We start from the raw sequence: 19,060 nt of genomic DNA, 5'->3' as shown, positions 1-19,060 counted from the left end.
TGCCATCAGGCTAGAGGAATACGAGGTGTTGCTCCTCCAACTTGAGTGGCCTCTTTGTGGCAGTAGAGGAGGCCGTGGTCCGAGTGGAAATGGGAAGTAGAATTAAAATGGGTAGCTAACAGGAAAACAGGTCTTTTGCAGCAGTCAGAGCAAAGATGCTCAACAAAGCAAAGCACCAAAACATAGAGGAAGCTGCACGAGGAACACTGGATACAGTAGATGATCCTGAGGAAGACTCACCTCAGGGCCTGAATGATGTCAATGGAGTGGGTGGTGAGGCTTGGGAGTAGGGGCATGTCAAGGAATGCTGGCATTAGAAGGACAGAGGGATAGAGCACTATATCAAAAATCACAATGACAATTCCTGTGTTTGGGGTGCTCCGACATGAAGCCTGGGATATTACCAATGTAAAACCGGGAAGCTGCAGCCTGTTCAAGGACTCTGGTGAGAAGTACTGGAGTCAGGGTGGTAGATGACATGGTCAGAAAGGAAACAACTCCTCCACACTGACTGTGCTGCCTGCACTTGACCCATAGCCGACGAAACCTCTCCTGTACTTGGACCTGACGTTAATCTGCCTTCTGTGGCATCTCACTGCAAATATGCATCAGCGTCTGCATGAAGCAGCTGCCCCTGATGTCTTTGCTGGATCTTCAACCTGTGTCCTGGTGGAACTTATGCCAGACTGTTGTTTCCAATATCAGTTTGGTATTCAACACTATTTTCCCACAGACCTTGGTTAAACCCCTCGGTATAAATATACACAACTGTGCCACTGGGTGTTGGATTTCTTAACCAACAGACCAAAAGACCATAAGATACAGGAGCAGAAGTCGGCCATTCTCCGCAGCTCTGTTCTAAATGGACGCCCTTCAATCCTGAAGTCGTGCCCTCTTGTCCTGGACTCCCCAACCATGGGAAATAATTTGGCCATATCTAATCTGTTCAGGCCTTCTAACATTCAGAATATTTCTATGAGATCCCCCTCACTCTCCTGAAGTCAGGGGAATACAGCCCAAGAGCTGCCAGACATTCCTCATATGGTAACCCTTTTATTCCTGGAATCATTCTCGTGAATCTTCTCTGAACCCTCTCCAACGTTAGCATATCCTTTCTAAAATAAGGAGCCCAAAACGGCACACAATACTCCATGTGGTCTCACGAGTGCCTGAAAGAGCCTCAACATCCCGCCCCTACTCTCCTGTTCTATACCTCTAAACATGAATGCCAGCATTGCATTTGCCCTCTTCACCACCAACGCAACCCAGAGGTTAACCTTTAGGGTATCCTGCACAAGGACTCCAAAGTTCCTTTGCATCTCTGCATTTTGAATTCTCTCCCCATCTAAATAATAGTCTGCCTGTTTATTTCTTCCACCAAAGTGCATGAACATACATTTCCCAACATTGTATTTCATTTGCCACTTCTTTGCCCACTGATAACTGGCAGCCAGCCAGAATAGGATCCCTTTATTCCCACTCTGTTTTCTACCGATCAGCCAATGCTCCACCCATGATATGAACTTCCCCGTAACTTCATTGGATCTTACCTTGCTAAGCAGCCTCATGTGTGGCACCTTATCAAAGGCCTTCTGAAAATCCAAGTACACCACATCTACTGTATTTCTTTTGTCTACCCTGCTTGTAATTTCTTCAAAAAATTCCGTTCAGGAAACCATGCTGGTTTGGGCCTATCTTGTCATTTGCCTCCAGGTATGCCATAATCTCATCCCTAACAATCGATTCCAACAACTTCCCAACCATAGATGACAGGCTAACAGGACTATAGTTTCCTTTCTGCTGCCTCCCACCCTTCTTAAATAGCAGAGTAACATTTGCAATTTTCCAGTCATCCAGTACAATGCCAGAATCTCTTGATTCTTGAAAGATCATTGTTAATGCCTTCGTAATCTCTCCAGCAACTTCCTTCAGAGCCCGAGATGCATTCCATCAGGTCCAGGAGATTTATCTACCCTCAGACCATTAAGCTTCCTGAGCACCAGTAATTTTCACTGTACATACTTCACTTCCCTGACACTCTTGAATGTCCGGTATACTGTAGACATCTTCCACTGTGAAGACCGATGCAAAATACGCATTCAGTTCCCCTACCATCTCTGCGTCTCTCATTACAATATCTCCAGCATCATTTTCTATTGATCCTATATCTACTCTCAACTCTCTTTTTACCCTTTATATACTTAAAAAAAGCTTTCAGTGTCTTCTTTGATATTAGTTGCCAGCTTCCTTTCATAATTCATCTTTCCTTCCTAATGACATTCTTAGTTTCCTTCTGCAATTTATTAAAACCTTTCCAATTCTCCATCTTCCCACTCGCACTGGCTTCCTTGTATGCCCTCTCCTTTGCTTTCACTTTGGCTCTGACTTCACTTGTCAGCCACAGTATTGTCTTCTTCCATTCGAAAATTTCTTATTTGGAACATGTCTGTCTTGCACTTCCCTCATTTGCATAGAAACCAGCCATTGCTGCTGTGCCGTCCTTCCTGCCAGTGTCCCTTTCCAGTCAACTTTGGCCAGATCCCTTCTCATGCCATTGTAATTTCCTTCATTCCACTGAAATACCCACACATTGGATTAGTTTCTCCTTTTCAAATTTCAAAATGAACTTGATCATATTATGATCAGTTCCCTAAAGGTTCCTTAACCTTAAGCTCTCTTTTCACCATCTGATCATTGCATAACACCTAATCCAGCACAGCCAATCCCCTACTGAGCTCAAAAGCAAGCTGTTCTAAAAAGCCATTCCTTAGACATTCTACAAATTCTCTCTCCTGAGGTCCAATACTGACCTGGCTTTCCCAATCCACTTTCATGTTAAAATCCCCAACGATTATCATGACATTGCCTGTCTGACACGCTTCTATCTCCTGCTGTAATTTGTAATCCACATCCCGGCTGCTGTTTGGAAGCCTGTATACAACTGCCATTAGGTCCTTTTACCCTTGGCATTCCTTAACTCAATCCATAGAGACTCTACACCTTCCAATCCTATGTCATTCCTTTCTAATGATTTAATATTATTTCTTACACACAGGGCCACACCATCCTCTCTGCCTACTAACCGATCTTTCTGATACACTGTATATCCTTGGACGTTCAGCTCACAATGACAGCCATCCTTTAGCCAAGTTTCAGAAATGGCCACAACGTCATACTTGACAATCTGTAGCTGAATTACAAAATCGTCCGTTTTATTCCTTATGCTGCATGCATTCAAATACAACACCTTCAGTCCAGTCTTTGTTGCTTTCCGGTTTACCTGTACCACATCTCTATTGCCCTGTATCTCATGTCACTGACTGCGACTAAGCCTCATCTCCTGCCTGTCCTTTCAATCATCTCTGTTGCACGCTATCTTTGATTTATTTCTGTTTTCCCCTTCCTCAACCCTATCACTCTGGTTCCCATCCCCCTGCTAAATTAGTTTAAACTCTCCCTAACAGCTCTATTAAACCTGCCTGTTAGGATATTGAACCCCTCTGGGTTCAGGTGTAACCTGTCCTTTTTGTACAGGTCGTACCTTCCCCAGAAGAGTCCCCAATGACCCAGGAACCCAAAGCCCTACCCACTACAAGTCTCTTAGCCACACATTAGCCTGATCGTACTATTCTTTCGCTCATTAGCACATGGCACTCCCTGAATTCTCTCTTCAGGACCTCCTCCCTTTTTCTACCTATGTAATTGGTACCAACATATACCAAGATTTCTGGCTGTTCACCCTCTCCCTTCAGAATAGTCTGCAGCTGATCCGAGGCATCCTGTACCCTGGGACCTGGGAGGCAACACACCATGCGGGTATCTCTATCAGGCTGATAGAACCTCCTGTCTGTGCCCCTCACTGTGGAATCCCCTCTGACTACCGCATTCCTCATCTTCCTCTTCCCCTTCTACACCACGGAACCAGGCTCAGAGCCAGAGACCCGATCGCCGTGGTCATCCTCTGTCAGGTCACCCCCCTCAACAGCATCCAAAACGAGATAACTATTACTGAGGGGGATGGCCACAGGGATGCTCTCTACTATCTGAGCTCTTCCCATCCCTTCCCTGGCAGTTACCCACCTATCTAACTCCTGCAGCCTTGGGGTGACTAACTCCTTGTAGCTACTCTCCATCTCCTGCTCACTCTCCCTAATAAGCTGTAGGTCAGCGAGCCGCAGCTCCAGATCCCTAACACGGTCTCTCAGTACACCTGGTGCAGATGTGGCCATCTGGGAGACGGGAAGATCCCCACACCTGACACCCAGAGCAAAGTACTAACCCTACAGACATGCTCTCTATTCCTCAAAAAAAATGAAGTCCTCCTACCCACTTACCTCGCTGAAGCCCAAATGAGCCAGAGCCCTACCACTCTGCCTCAGACCACTCCGTACCCGTACCCTAACCCTAACCCTTACCTCGCTGAAGCCCAAATGAGCCAGAGCCCTACCACTCTGCCTCAGACCACTCCGTCGAGGACTGCTCCCTTTTATGCCTGAACCTTCCCTGGTCTCCAGCTCATGATTGGTGCGCCGGTTATGGCTGAGTTCCCGCGATGCTTTCCCCTTTTTAAACTTCACTCCCGGACCTGTGCGCAGCCTCCTCTCTCAGAGCTCTCCAACTCACAGTTGGTGCACTGGTTCCAGACCTCAGACAGTCAGGATCCCTCCCCATCATCCTCAGCAGGGGTGAGCCCACTGCTGTACACTCTGCTCACACACGACTGCACGGCCAAACACTCACACTGTCAGTTCACTGACGACACAACCATGGTAGGGCCCATCACCGACAACGACAAGATAGCCTACAAGTGGAAGACCTGAGGCTTGGTACCAGTCAATGTCGCATCGCTGCTTGGCACAGAAACTGCACGGTTCTGGGCAAGGGGGCTTGATAACAGGTGATCAAAACTGTCCTTGCATCTCCAACACCCAACATCAAGGACATACATACAGAAAAGTGCCGGAAACATCATAATCCACTCCAGGATCGCCAGACTCAAAAACAGTAACTTCCCCCAAGCACTAACCCACCCCTCCACACGCTAACCCTAACCCTCCACACGCTAACCCTAACCCTCCACACGCTAACCCACCCCTCCACACGCTAACCCTAACCCTCCACACGCTAACCCTAACCCTCCACACGCTAACCCTAACCCTCCACACGCTAACCCACCCCTCCACACGCTAACCCTAACCCTCCACACGCTAACCCACCCCTCCACACGCTAACCCTAACCCTCCACACGCTAACCCTAACCCTCCACACGCTAACCCTAACCCTCCACACGCTAACCCTAACCCTCCACACGCTAACCCACCCCTCCACACGCTAACCCACCCCTCCACACGCTAACCCTAACCCTCCACACGCTAACCCTAACCCTCCACACGCTAACCCTAACCCTCCACACGCTAACCCTAACCCTCCACACGCTAACCCTAACCCTCCACACGCTAACCCTAACCCTCCACACGCTAACCCTAACCCTCCACACGCTAACCCACCCCTCCACACGCTAACCCTAACCCTCCACACGCTAACCCTAACCCTCCACACGCTAACCCTAACCCTCCACCACTACTTTATCATTTCCTGTCAGTCACCTTATGTACAGACACTCCTGTGTGCAGCAATACTGTGGACATACAATCTCTATACACAGTTATTTTATCTCTTTGTATTTATTGTGTTTTGTATTACTGTTTTCTTTATCTTTTGTGGGGTTTTTGTGCTGCATCAGATTGGAAGCAACAATTACTTTGTTCTCCTTCACATTTGTGTACCGGAAATGACATTAAAGTATTGTCAATCTTGGATGAAGGATCTCAGTCCGAAATATCAATTGTTTAAATATTCTGTTCTCAGATACTGCCTGACCTGCTGAGTCCCTCCTGCTTTTTGTGTTGCTATTGTTACGTACCCCGTAACTGGGTTAACAAACCAGCGGAAATGGAAGGATTTAATAGAATAGACAATAGGTGCAGGAGTAGGTCATTCGACCCTTCTAGCCAGCACTGCCATTCACTATGGCTGATCATCCAACTCAGAACCCCGTTCCTGCCCTCTCCCCATATCCCTTGACCCCGCTATCTATAAGAGCTCTATCTAACTCTCTCTTGAATGCATCCAGAGACTTGGCCTGCACTGCCTTCTGGAGCAGAGCATTCCACATATCCACCACTCTCTGGGTGAAAAAGTTTTTCCGCAACTCTGTTCTAAATGGCCTACCCCTTATTCTCAAACTGTGGCCTCTAGTTCTGGACTCACCCAGCAGCGGGAACATGCTTCCTGCCTCCAGCGTGTCCAATCCCTTAATAATCTTATATGTCTCAATCAGATCCCCTCTCATCCTTCTAAATTCCAGTGTGTACAAGCCCAGTCGCTCCAATCTTTCAACATATGACAGTCCCGCCATTTCGGGAATTAACCTTGTGAACCTACGCTGCACTCCATCAATAGCAAGAATGTCCTTCCTCAAATTTGGAGACCAAAACTGCACACAATACTCCAGGTGGGGTCTCACCAGGGCCCTGTACAGCTGCAGAACGACCTCTTCTGGAGGTCCTTTGTTGGAGTTTGGTGGTACTGTAACTAAAGGTGTTTATTAGTAGACTAAGCAATACAATATCAAAAACACAAAAATACATATAAAACAGGTTAGCAATTATAAACATAGAAGTGTAGGAATAATAATCAATAAGAAACAAGCTCTATCAATGTCTAGGGGTAAATGAACTGTCATAGAAGAATATAAAGTTCAGTTCAGTTCATGCTGAGGTAGTTGTTGTGAGAGAGAGAGGGAGGGGAGGGGGAGGGGGAGGGGGAGGGGGGAGGGGGAGGGGGGGAGGGGGAGGGGGAGGGGGAGGGGGAGGGGGAGGGGGAGGGGGAGGGGGAGGGGGAGGGGGAGGGGGAGGGGGAGGGGGAGAGGGAGAGGGAGAGGGAGAGGGAGAGGGAGAGGGAGAGGGAGAGGGAGAGGGAGAGGGAGAGGGAGAGGGAGAGGGAGAGGAGAGAGAGAGAGAGAGAGAGAGAGGGAGAGGGAGAGGGAGAGGGAGAGAGAGGGAGAGAGAGAGAGATTGAGCAGCTGCAGCAGGGGCTCTCATTTGCTTTTGGTATTTGCTCACCAGCCCGGATTAGGCCTTCACAGACTCCCTGCACAGGAGCTAGCTCATCACCAATGTTTTCCAAACTAAGCCCATTTGCTGAACTTCCAAACCACTCATTAATTTTATCTTCAGGATCTTTAATTCTATTGGTTTCCAGTTTAACACCTGCAAGTGATCCCTCTTGGTCAAAACAACACTTCAAGTTCTGCCTCTCCAAATCACATACTTGAACAACATCACAACGTTGTTTATCCTTAAATTTCAAAGCAAACGGTAATTGACTAGCAGGCACCTTGTTAATAAACCATTGTTTAGTTAACGGTCCCTTCACTTTGGTCAACAGTTCTGGAACCAAACCTGACTTTAAATTTACTTTATTCAAGATTCAAAATTCCGTTCCTTGACAACACTAACTCTGCTTCATCTCCCTTACTTTCCTTAGCTCCACTATTCTTGGCTTTATCATCCTCTAACCTCTCCTGGTACAAGGCTGGTAAAAACGTCTCAGCCGCCTTTCTAGACATGCTGCGGGTTACTGCGCAGGCGGGATAAATCTTGGAATCTATGGGCGGGTCCCCAGCACTTACAGGCTTGCTCGTCAGCTTCGCTGCTGAATACACGTCACCACCTGCAAGACCGTTACCGAGTAGGACGTCCACACCGTCCATCAGTAGTTCCGACCACACCCCTATTTCGACTGGTCCAGATACCAGGTCACATTTCAAAAATATCCTGTGCAAAGGTACGGCCTCAGTCCCTTTTCCGATACCTTTTATCACATTTACCTCCCCAGTCTCGGTCTCAGCACCAAAGTCTAACACCTTCCTTAGAATCAATGACTAAATGCTATGGACCTATTTCTTTCCATTAATCCACTAGGTAAAGGTTTAATATCAATTATTCGAGATAAACTAGCAGCCTTACGACGGGCCCCTGTGGATAAAATTAAAATGGCCTGGGAGCAGGATTTAAATATCTCCTTATCCGAGGAGAGCTGGGACTCAGTTCTCAAATCGGTTAACTCAACCTCCCTTTGTGCTCGCCATTGCCTTTTACAGTTTAAGATTGTTCATAGAGCCCATATGTCTAAATCTAAACTATCTCGATTCTACCCTGGCATTAGTCCGCTCTGTGATAAATGCAAGAGGGGCGTGGCCTCTCTCATTCACATGTACTGGTTCTGTCCTAGCTTGGAGAAATTCTGGAAAGATGTCTTCACTACACTATCGGGTATTCTGAATCAGCACCTAGAACCTAACCCCTTAATTGCTCTGTTCGGTTTTTGGGGCGAGACAGATTTATGTCTGGGTCCGACCAAATGCCGAATACTATCTTTTGCCTCTCTCCTGGCTAGACACTTGATCCTCCTTAGATGGAGAGATGTTGCCCCGCCCACTCATGCGCAATGGCTTAACGACATTATGGCCTGCTTGGACCTCAAAAAAATTCATTATTCAGTTCTTAATTCGGATCTAAAGTTCCATAAGGTCTGGGGACCTTTTATCGAGTACTTTCATAACCTTCCTCTTGACTAGGGTTTTTTTTTCTTCTTTTCGGTCCCTTGCTTTCAGCTCCCTTTTTTTTCTGGTAGTAAAGTATCCTCTGTTGCTAAGTGTATTCACAGTCTGGGAGTTTGACTGTCCTGACTTATACTCTCTATATTGTGTTGTGGTCGGTCTGGAGTTGTTTTTTCTCTTGTGTTGTGGGGCTTGGGGAGGACACTAAGCTCACTTGTCTTTAATTTAGGTGCTTTTTTGTTAAATTCTCTTCCTTGGTAGCACACTGTTATTGTATGCTTAATTTTGCACTGTATTAATGCTCCTCATTGGAATTTGGGGTTTTCAATTTGTAAAATGTTTTGAAAAACTAATAAAAAAATTTTAAAAAAAGAATCAATGACTGACCAGCCCTAGTATCTCTCCAGATCCGCACTGGAACTGGGGTTTCCCCCTCCTTCACGGATACCATCCCCTCCGAAATAAACCTCTCACGCCCCTCTTGCCCCTGCTCTCATTTTCAGCACCCACCCCCCACCCCTTGTCTACCTCCATCAAGTCACCTCTTGATCCTGTCCCTTTGGTTGGGTAAGGAAGTCAGAAATGGGAGCAAGAGTGGGCATTCAGTCCTTCAGTGCAACCTTGCTGGTATGTAGACTCTGATGCACAATATCAAAACAAGCTGACTCAACCAGCACTAACATCGCTGCACATTCAAAAGGCAGTGCATTTAATCCACCATTAAGGACCCGCACCATCCGGACAGCCCTTCTCTCACTGCTACCATCAGGGAGGACGTACAGGAGTCTGAAGACACACACAACATTTTAAGAACAGATTCTTCCCCTCCGTGGACAGTCCCAAACCTGTTGTGAAAGGAGGACTGGGAACAGGCCTAGCAAACCCATGCCATAAAAATCCAGTGCTACAGAAACGCTAACAGAAGATCCAAAGACCTCATCCCTGAGGACAACAGGAGAGACTGGCCCAGGACAGCAGAGTCCGGTGAGCTACACCTGAGGACAACAGGAGAGACTGGCCCAGGACAGCAGAGTCCGGTGAGCTACACCTGAGGACAACAGGAGAGACCGGCCCAGGACAGCAGAGTCCGGTGAGCTACACCTGAGGACAACAGGAGAGACTGGCCCAGGACAGCAGAGTCCGGTGAGCTACACCTGAGGACAACAGGAGAGACTGGCCCAGGACAGCAGAGTCCGGTGAGCTACACCTGAGAACAGGAGAGACCGGCCCAGGACAGCAGAGTCCGGTGAGCTACACCTGAGGACAACAGGAGAGACCGGCCCAGGACAGCAGAGTCCGGTGAGCTACACCTGAGGACAACAGGAGAGACCGGCCCAGGACAGCAGAGTCCGGTGAGCTACACCTGAGGACAACAGGAGAGACTGGCCCAGGACAGCAGAGTCCGGTGAGCTACACCTGAGAACAGGAGAGACCGGCCCAGGACAGCAGAGTCCGGTGAGCTACACCTGAGGACAACAGGAGAGACCGGCCCAGGACAGCAGAGTCCGGTGAGCTACACCTGAGGACAACAGGAGAGACCGGCCCAGGACAGCAGAGTCCGGTGAGCTACACCTGAGGACAACAGGAGAGACCGGCCCAGGACAGCAGAGTCCGGTGAGCTACACCTGAGGACAACAGGAGAGACTGGCCCAGGACAGCAGAGTCCGGTGAGCTACACCTGAGGACAACAGGAGAGACTGGCCCAGGACAGCAGAGTCCGGTGAGCTACACCTGAGAACAACAGGAGAGACTGGCCCAGGACAGCAGAGTCCGGTGAGCTACACCTGAGGACAACAGGAGAGACTGGCCCAGGACAGCAGAGTCCGGTGAGCTATACCTGAGGACAACAGGAGAGACTGGCCCAGGACAGCAGAGTCCGGTGAGCTACACCTGAGAACAACAGGAGAGACTGGCCCAGGACAGCAGAGTCCGGTGAGCTACACCTGAGGACAACAGGAGAGACTGGCCCAGGACAGCAGAGTCCGGTGAGCTACACCTGAGAACAACAGGAGAGACTGGCCCAGGACAGCAGAGTCCGGTGAGCTACACCTGAGGACAACAGGAGAGACTGGCCCAGGACAGCAGAGTCCGGTGAGCTACACCTGAGGACAACAGGAGAGACTGGCCCAGGACAGCAGAGTCCGCTGAGCTACACCTGAGGACAACAGGAGAGACCGGCCCAGGACAGCAGAGTCCGGTGAGCTACACCTGAGGACAACAGGAGAGACCGGCCCAGGACAGCAGAGTCCGGTGAGCTACACCTGAGGACAACAGGAGAGACTGGCCCAGGACAGCAGAGTCCGGTGAGCTACACCTGAGGACAACAGGAGAGACTGGCCCAGGACAGCAGAGTCCGGTGAGCTACACCTGAGGACAACAGGAGAGACTGGCCCAGGACAGCAGAGTCCGGTGAGCTACACCTGAGGACAACAGGAGAGACCGGCCCAGGACAGCAGAGTCCGGTGAGCTACACCTGAGGACAACAGGAGAGACTGGCCCAGGACAGCAGAGTCCGGTGAGCTACACCTGAGGACAACAGGAGAGACCGGCCCAGGACAGCAGAGTCCGGTGAGCTACACCTGAGGACAACAGGAGAGACTGGCCCAGGACAGCAGAGTCCGCTGAGCTACACCTGAGGACAACAGGAGAGACTGGCCCAGGACAGCAGAGTCCGGTGAGCTACACCTGAGAACAACAGGAGAGACTGGCCCAGGACAGCAGAGTCCGGTGAGCTACACCTGAGGACAACAGGAGAGACTGGCCCAGGACAGCAGAGTCCGGTGAGCTACACCTGAGGACAACAGGAGAGACTGGCCCAGGACAGCAGAGTCCGGTGAGCTACACCTGAGGACAACAGGAGAGACTGGCCCAGGACAGCAGAGTCCGGTGAGCTACACCTGAGAACAACAGGAGAGACCGGCCCAGGACAGCAGAGTCCGGTGAGCTACACCTGAGAACAACAGGAGAGACTGGCCCAGGACAGCAGAGTCCAGTGAGCTACACCTGAGGACAACAGGAGAGACTGGCCCAGGACAGCAGAGTCCGGTGAGCTACACCTGAGAACAACAGGAGAGACTGGCCCAGGACAGCAGAGTCCGGTGAGCTACACCTGAGGACAACAGGAGAGATGGCCCAGGACAGCAGAGTCCGCTGAGCTACACCTGAGGACAACAGGAGAGACTGGCCCAGGACAGCAGAGTCCGGTGAGCTACACCTGAGGACAACAGGAGAGACTGGCCCAGGACAGCAGAGTCCGGTGAGCTACACCTGAGGACAACAGGAGAGACTGGCCCAGGACAGCAGAGTCCGGTGAGCTACACCTGTGTCCCTCCTCTCACTGCACCGTCCGATTTCTGAACAGTCCGTGAACAAGAGCTCATTTTTTATTTATTTGGTAATTTTGTAATTTACCACAAACAACAAATGGCAGGGTGTAAGTTTGTTATTTGTCTAGGTTTTTTCTTCTAATTTATCTTTTCTATGGTAGCTTATAATCACCTGCATACATATAATTGCACAGTAAGTTTTCCAATATTGTAGTACAGCTGATAAGGAATTTTTCTTGGAGCTTCTCAGTTTTTCTACACACCACTTGAATCTGTTTCTTTGTAATGAGTGAGATGTTGTTTATATCTGGTCTGAGTATGAGAGGCGACTACTCGTTTTTCTTTGCTCTGGCTACACAGAACAGCCCCGATGGTGTACCTCTGAGTGTTCAAGGACATGTTCAATCTCTCACTGCTGCAGTCGGAGGTACCACCCGCTTCAATCCTTCCACAGCAAGGTTAGACAAATGTCTCAATGACATTTACTGTGAGGCAGTGATTGATCATGACCAGAACTAACTCCTGCCTGAGCAAGGCCGGGGACCTGAGACGACTGGCACAATAGCTCTACAGCGGATGCAACTCAGCGGCTCTCCACTCGGCCTTGGATGACCTTCATTAATAATACCGACGGCAGGCTGCTAGCTTTCCACGTCATCGCACCCTCAGCTCCAAAGCCTGGGCCACCGTACCTTCCTCTGCAATTGGATCCTTGACTTCCTCACCAGTGTGGATCAGAAATAACATTTCCTCCTCGCTGGCAATCAACACTGACCTGTGCTGTTCTCCCTGACTGTGTGGGAGCACAGCTCAAACACCATCTAGAAATTTGCTGATAACACCACTATTGGCAGAATCTCAGATGGGATGAGAAGGCAATAGATTAGCTGGATGAGTGGCGTCAGAGCAACAACCTTGCACTCAAGGAATTGATTGTGGTGTCATGGGTTTGTAACGGGGTCCAGAATAGACCCTATGAACTGTGCTGCTATTAAGAGACAGAGAGGGAGGCGTCCAGCACAATAAGAGAGAGACAGACAGACAGACACTGCTCCAAAGATTGATGTTATGGTTTCTCTGCAAATTGTTTCCCTTTCCCCGAGGTCACTTGCCTGCTTGTAAAGTTCCTGCAGAGAGAGGAGTGCAGAGCAGGTTGACGGACAGCAATATGTGGAGATAAAAACCAGATCCGCCGGGACACACACAGTTTCGGACACTGAACGAGCTATGTTGCACCCACAGGAGGGTGGAGTTTTTTTTGAGGATCAATTCAGGGAAATCGATCAGTGGCTCAGTGTGAAAAGGTGTGACTGGTGGGAAATTATTTGTGCGTCCATCCTTGCCTGGGTGATAATTCCACCACTGAAGAACAGTCGTACGTGTTATGGTCAGTCGGTGACTACAACAGGATTTCGGAAGACAACGGGAAGATCGATGGCATCAGCTCACCTCTCTCTCTCTCCAACGTTACTCAACCAACTACCTCGAACTGAACTGAACTCTCTTCATCATCGTAAGACTGTACCTGTTTACCCCTAGGTTTGAAAGAGCCTAGTTTTGTTTCTATTTCTATATATCATTGCTAACCTGGTTGACATATTTGCATTTATAGTACTGTATTGCGTAGTTTACTAATAAACATTATTAGTTTGTAGCAATTACAGACTCCAAGGTGTTTTCCATTTCTGCTGGTTCTTTAACCCGGTCACGGGGTACGTGACAGTGGACTTAAGGAAAGGGAGGGTGAGGGAACACACATCAGTCCTCATTGAGGGATCAGCAGTGGAAAGGGTGAGCAGCACCAACTTCCTGGGTGTCAACATTCTGAAGATCTACCCTGGGCCCAACATATTGATGCAATTATAAAGAAGGCACACTGGAAGATATATATCATTAGGAATTTGAGATATGATATGTCACCCAAGACTCTTGTGAATTTCTATAGATGTACCATGGGGAGTAGTCTGACTGGTTTAGTAAACTGGAATGGAGGGGCCACAGCACAGGATCAGGAAAAGATGTAGAATGTTGTACACTCAGCCAGCTCCATCTTGGGCACTAATCTCCCCAGCATCGCGGACACCTTCAAAAGGTGATGCCTCAAAAAAGCTGTATCTATCATTAAGGACCCCCATCAGCCGGGACATACCTTCTGCCATTAAATTTCTGAACAAATGTTAATCAACCCATCAACACAATTTCACTCATTTTGCTTTACTTTTGCAATACTTAATTTTTATATGTATTTTTATTGTAATTGACAGCATTTTTTCTAATTCTGGATCTGACAGACGCTGTGAACTTTGCTGTTTTGCAGCACCAGTACAGTGCAATCCATTAAATGTCACTCTGTTACAATAGAATCACTGAGATAAAAAAACAAGCATTATAAACAGAACAAAAAAGCGAGAGTGTTTGTTGTCTAATCAGAAATCTGATGACAGGTGAAGAAGCTGTTCCTAAAACATTGGGTGTTTATCTTCGGGCTCCTGATTGTAGTATAGAGAAGAGGGCACGCCCTTGTTAGTGAGGGTCCGTGATGATAGATGCTGCATTTTGAAGCATCATCTATTGCCCCACCATTCCATCATGACTTATCCTTTTCTCTCCCTCCTCAGCCCCACTCCCCGGCCTTCTCCCTGTAACCTTTGATGCCGTGTCCAATCAAGAACCTATCCAGTTCTGCCTTAAATACTCCCAACAACCTGGCCTTTGATAACAAATCACCACCCTCTAGTTAAAGAAATTTCTACGCATCTGTTTTAAATGCAAGTCCCTTTATCCTGAGACTGTGCCCTTTTGTCCTAGACTCCCCCACCAGGGGAAACATTCTTTCCACATCTACTCTGTCTAGGCCTTTCAACATTAGAAAGGTTTCACTGAGATCCCCCTCATCCTTCTAAACTCACTGAGTACATACCCAGAGCCATCAAACATTCCCTGTATGATAACACTTTCTTTCATGGATCATCCTTGTGAACCTCCTCTGGATCCTCTCCAATGGCAGCACATCTTTCTCAGATGAGCAGCCCAAAACAGTTCACAATGCTCAAGGTGAGGCCTCCCTCCCCAGTGCCTCCGGATCACATCCCTGCTCTTGTAATGAATGCTGACATTTCATTTGCCTTCCTCACCACCAGACTCATCCTAAAGTTAACCTAAAAGCATTTCAGGATGTATATTGTACACATTTCTCTGACATTAAATCTAACTTTGAAACTTTGAGGTTGTTCTGCACAAGGACACACAAGACCCTTTGCATCTCAGATTTTTTGGATTTTCTCCCATTTACAAAATAGTCGGCACATTTATTTCTACTACAAAAGTGCATGACCGTGCATTTTCCAAATTTGTATTTCATTTGCCACTGTCTTGCCCATTCTCCTAATCTCCTGTCCTTCTGCATCCTACCTGTTTCCTCAGCACTACCTGCCCCTCCACCAATCTTTGTATCAACTGAACACATGGCAACAGAACCATCTATTCCATCATCTAAACCATTGATATACAGCATAAAAAGAAGTGGTCCCAACACTGACCCCTACGTAACCACACAGGTCACTGGCAGCTAACCATAAAAAGATCTCTTTATTCCCACTCGCTGCCTCCTACCAATCAGCCAATGCTCTAACCATGCCAGTAACTTTCCTGTAATATCATGGGCTCTTAGCTTCATGTTTGGCCTTCTGAAAGTCCAAATGTACAACATCTACTGCATCCCCTTTATCCATCCTACTCCTCAAAGAATTCCAACAGGTTCGTCAACAAGATTTTCCTTTAAGAAAACCATGCTGACTTTGACATATTTTGTCCTGTGTCACCGAGTACTCCATAACCTCACCCTTAACAATTGACTCCAACATCTTCCCAACCACTGAGGTCAGGCTAACTGGTCTAACTTCCTTTCTGCTGCCTTCCTCCTTTCTTAAAGAGTGGAGTAACATTTGTAAATTTCCAGTCATCTGACACCATACAAGAGTCTGATGATTTCTGAAAGATCATTTCTAATGCCTCCACAGTCTCTACTACCTCTTTCAGAATCCTAGGGCACAGTTCATCTGTCCCAGGTGACTTATTTACCCTCAGGTCTTTCAGCTTTGTGATCTGCTTCTCCCTCGTCATGGTAACTGCACTTCTCTTTTCTCACACCCTTCAGCATCTGGGACACTGCTAGTGTCCTCCACAGTAAAGACTGAAGCAAAATACTTAATTAGTTCATCTGCCATCTCCTTGGCTCCCATTATTATTTCCCAGCCTCCTTTTCTAGTGGTCCTAAATCCTCTCATCTTTTATTTTTTTTACATGCTTGAAAAGCTTTTACTATCCACTTTGATATTGTTTGCCAGCTTCCTTTCATATTTCATCTTTTCCCTCCGAATGATTCTTTTAGTTGCTCTCTGTAGGGCTATCTTCCCACTAATTTTTGTTTTGTTATATGCCCTCTCTTTTGGATTTACATTAGCTTTGACTTCCCTTGTCAGCCACAATTGTACTATTTTGCTATTTCAGTGTTTCTTCATTTTTGGAATACCATCTATCCTGCACTTTCCTCATTTTTCCCAGAAACACTCACCATTGCTGCTCTGCTGTCATCCCTGCCAGCAGCTCCTTCCAATTTACTTTGGCCAACTCCTCTCTCATACCACTGTGATTTCCCTTACTCCACTGAAATACTGCTACATCAGACTTTACTTACTCTACATCAGATTTTAAGTTGAACTCAATCATATTGTGATCACTAAGGGTTCTTTTACCTTAAGCTCCCTAATTACCTCCATTTCATTACGTAACACCCAATCCAGTATAGCTGACGCTCTTGTAAGCTCAATGACAAACTACTCTAAAAAGCCATCTTGTAAGCATTCAACAAACTCGCTCTAGAGATCCATTTCCAACTTGATCTTTCCTGTCAACATGCATGATGAAATCTCCCTCAACTATCAGAACATTGCCCTTTAGACGCGCTTTTTCTATTCCCTGTGGTCCCCCTCCCAGCCACTGTTGGGAGGCCTGTAGATAACTGCCATCAGGGTCCTTTCACCCTTGCAGATTCTTAACTCAACCCACAAGGATTCAACATTTTCCGATCCTATGTCACATCTTTATACTGACCCCAAGGTATTTGTAATTGCTCACCCTCTCCCCTGGCGCTCGCTCATAAAGGACATGCGTGTGCTCCCTTGTCTTGCCCTTTATGAAGTCCACAATCAACTGATGTTGAGTGCAAGTTTCGCACACAAAATGCTGGAGGAACTCAGCAGGCCAGGCAGCGTCTGGAGATTTTCTCTGGATTAAGTGCAAGTTTGTTGTTCTGACACCACTGCTGCAGAAGGCCTCTGACCATCTGACATTCTGCCAACAGTTGTGTCATTGGCAAATTTACAGACGATGTTTCGGCTGTGCCTGGCCACACAATCCTGAGTGTGGAGAGAACATTTAGTAACACAGCTTTAAGCACCGTTTTCTGCCTCATTCTTCATTTCTGAAAACCCCCTAGACAATACAACAATGTCAGAGCGATAACAACCTAATCCTGGTCCGATTTGGAGCTGCTCACCTCTGCATTTTCATCCTGTAGTTTGCGTTTCTTTGCCAGGGGCCGACTCTCGGCGGGTCTGTCTTGGCCAACAGATAACCCCTGCCTCCCGTCCATTCTGCGCACAGTGCTGAGTGAAGAGGGAGTCACAGCCAGTGTTAGACCAGGGTAAAGATAGGAGCAACACCCACCCCTCCCCACAACCCTGTCACCCCGTCAGTCCCGTTCCTCTGCCAACTCACCCCATCACTCTCCACCATCCCCTCCCCCCAAAATCCCACATCACTCTCCACCAACCCCTCCCCAACCTCTAACCCCCCCAAATCCCACTCTCTCCATCTCCGTCCCCCCCAAAATCTCACATCACTCTCCACCAACCCCTCCCCAACCTCTAACCCCCCCAAATCCCACTCTCTCCATCTCCGTCCCCCCCAACATCACATCACTCTCCACCATCCCCTCCCCATCATTTTCCACCACTTCCATCCCCTCCAACTCACTACAGCCCCGTCTCTACCTCTCCATTTCCCACCCCGCCCCATCACTCTCTGCTCCCTCTGCCCCTGCATCTCACCCCCGCCACGTCTGCCCCCCACATCTCTCTTCACCCACCCTGTCTCTCGCTCCCTTCTGCATCTCCCCCCGCCCCATCTCTTCCTCCATTTGCCCCTCTGCACTCCGCCCTCCGTCACGTCTCCCCTCCCTCTCTCCCTCCTGCCCACAACTATCTTCACCCGCCCCACCTCTCCCCAGCCCCCTTGCCCCGTCTCTCCCCCCAAATCCCCCCTTGCCCCGTCTCATCCCAACCTTTCACCCATTCCCCCACTGCCCCCGACTCTCTCTCTCCCCCCTCTATCACCCTCATTCCCCCACTGCCCCGACTCTCTCTCCCTCCACCCTATCACCCTCAAACCCACTGTCCCGTTCCCCCCCACTGCCCCGACTCTCTCTCCCTCCACCCTATCACCCTCAAACCCACTGTCCCGTTCCCCCCCCACTGCCCCGACTCTCTCTCCCTCCACCCTATCACCCTCAAACCCACTGTCCCGTTCCCCCCCCCCCCCCTTGCCCCGTCTCTGCCCCCCGGTTTAAATTGGCGCCTTACCGAGCCCTTCCTGAAACAAAATACAGCTCACCGGGCAACCGCTCTGATTCTATTGGATGCTCGAAATCACGTGTCGCATCCACCGCCTCAGCTGATTGGTCGAGGGGGCGGCGGCCTACGATTTCAAACTGCGGGCAGTTTGTATTGGAGCCCGCGCTCTCGGGCAGGCGCACGGCGGCGGCGGCGGCGGCGCGGGAGGCGCACTCCCGGTCTCGGGCAAGCGCACGGCGGCGGCGCGGGAGCGCGGGAGCGCGGGCAGCCTCCGTGCGGCTCTCTGGGGTCGCATCTGCGGGAAGGAACATTCCAGAATCAGAAATAAGCTGCGCAGCGGGAGGGAGTCCGCGGATGCTGGAGATGAGGACAAAGATGCGGAGTCCGTGATAGAGGGAGGGTGGGGTGGGGGTGACATCTGTTGCTAAGCCGGCGGTGTGTGACCTCCTTCCCGGTTGTGTACCGAGGGCTTTGCCCAT

At 49.0% G+C, this 19,060-nt stretch overlaps 1 protein-coding gene across 1 annotated transcript in view; it reads right to left on the bottom strand.

Annotated features, from left to right (window-relative positions):
• kifc1 (kinesin family member C1) overlaps positions 1 to 19,060 on the bottom strand; it is a 102,609-nt gene extending 83,549 nt beyond the window's left edge. The window contains exons 1-2 of the mRNA XM_073036434.1: positions 18,591 to 19,060; positions 17,507 to 17,615 (exon numbers count right to left, since the gene is read on the bottom strand). Coding sequence (XP_072892535.1) covers positions 17,507 to 17,615; positions 18,591 to 19,060 — 579 coding nt within the window. The remainder of the gene's footprint in view (positions 1 to 17,506; positions 17,616 to 18,590) is intronic.

This window comes from Hemitrygon akajei, chromosome 2 (assembly GCF_048418815.1).
Source record: "Hemitrygon akajei chromosome 2, sHemAka1.3, whole genome shotgun sequence".
Classification (NCBI taxonomy): domain Eukaryota; kingdom Metazoa; phylum Chordata; class Chondrichthyes; order Myliobatiformes; family Dasyatidae; genus Hemitrygon; species Hemitrygon akajei.
The sequence above is the reverse complement of the archived record's forward strand: the minus strand, read 5'-3'. Positions and strand labels throughout refer to the sequence as shown.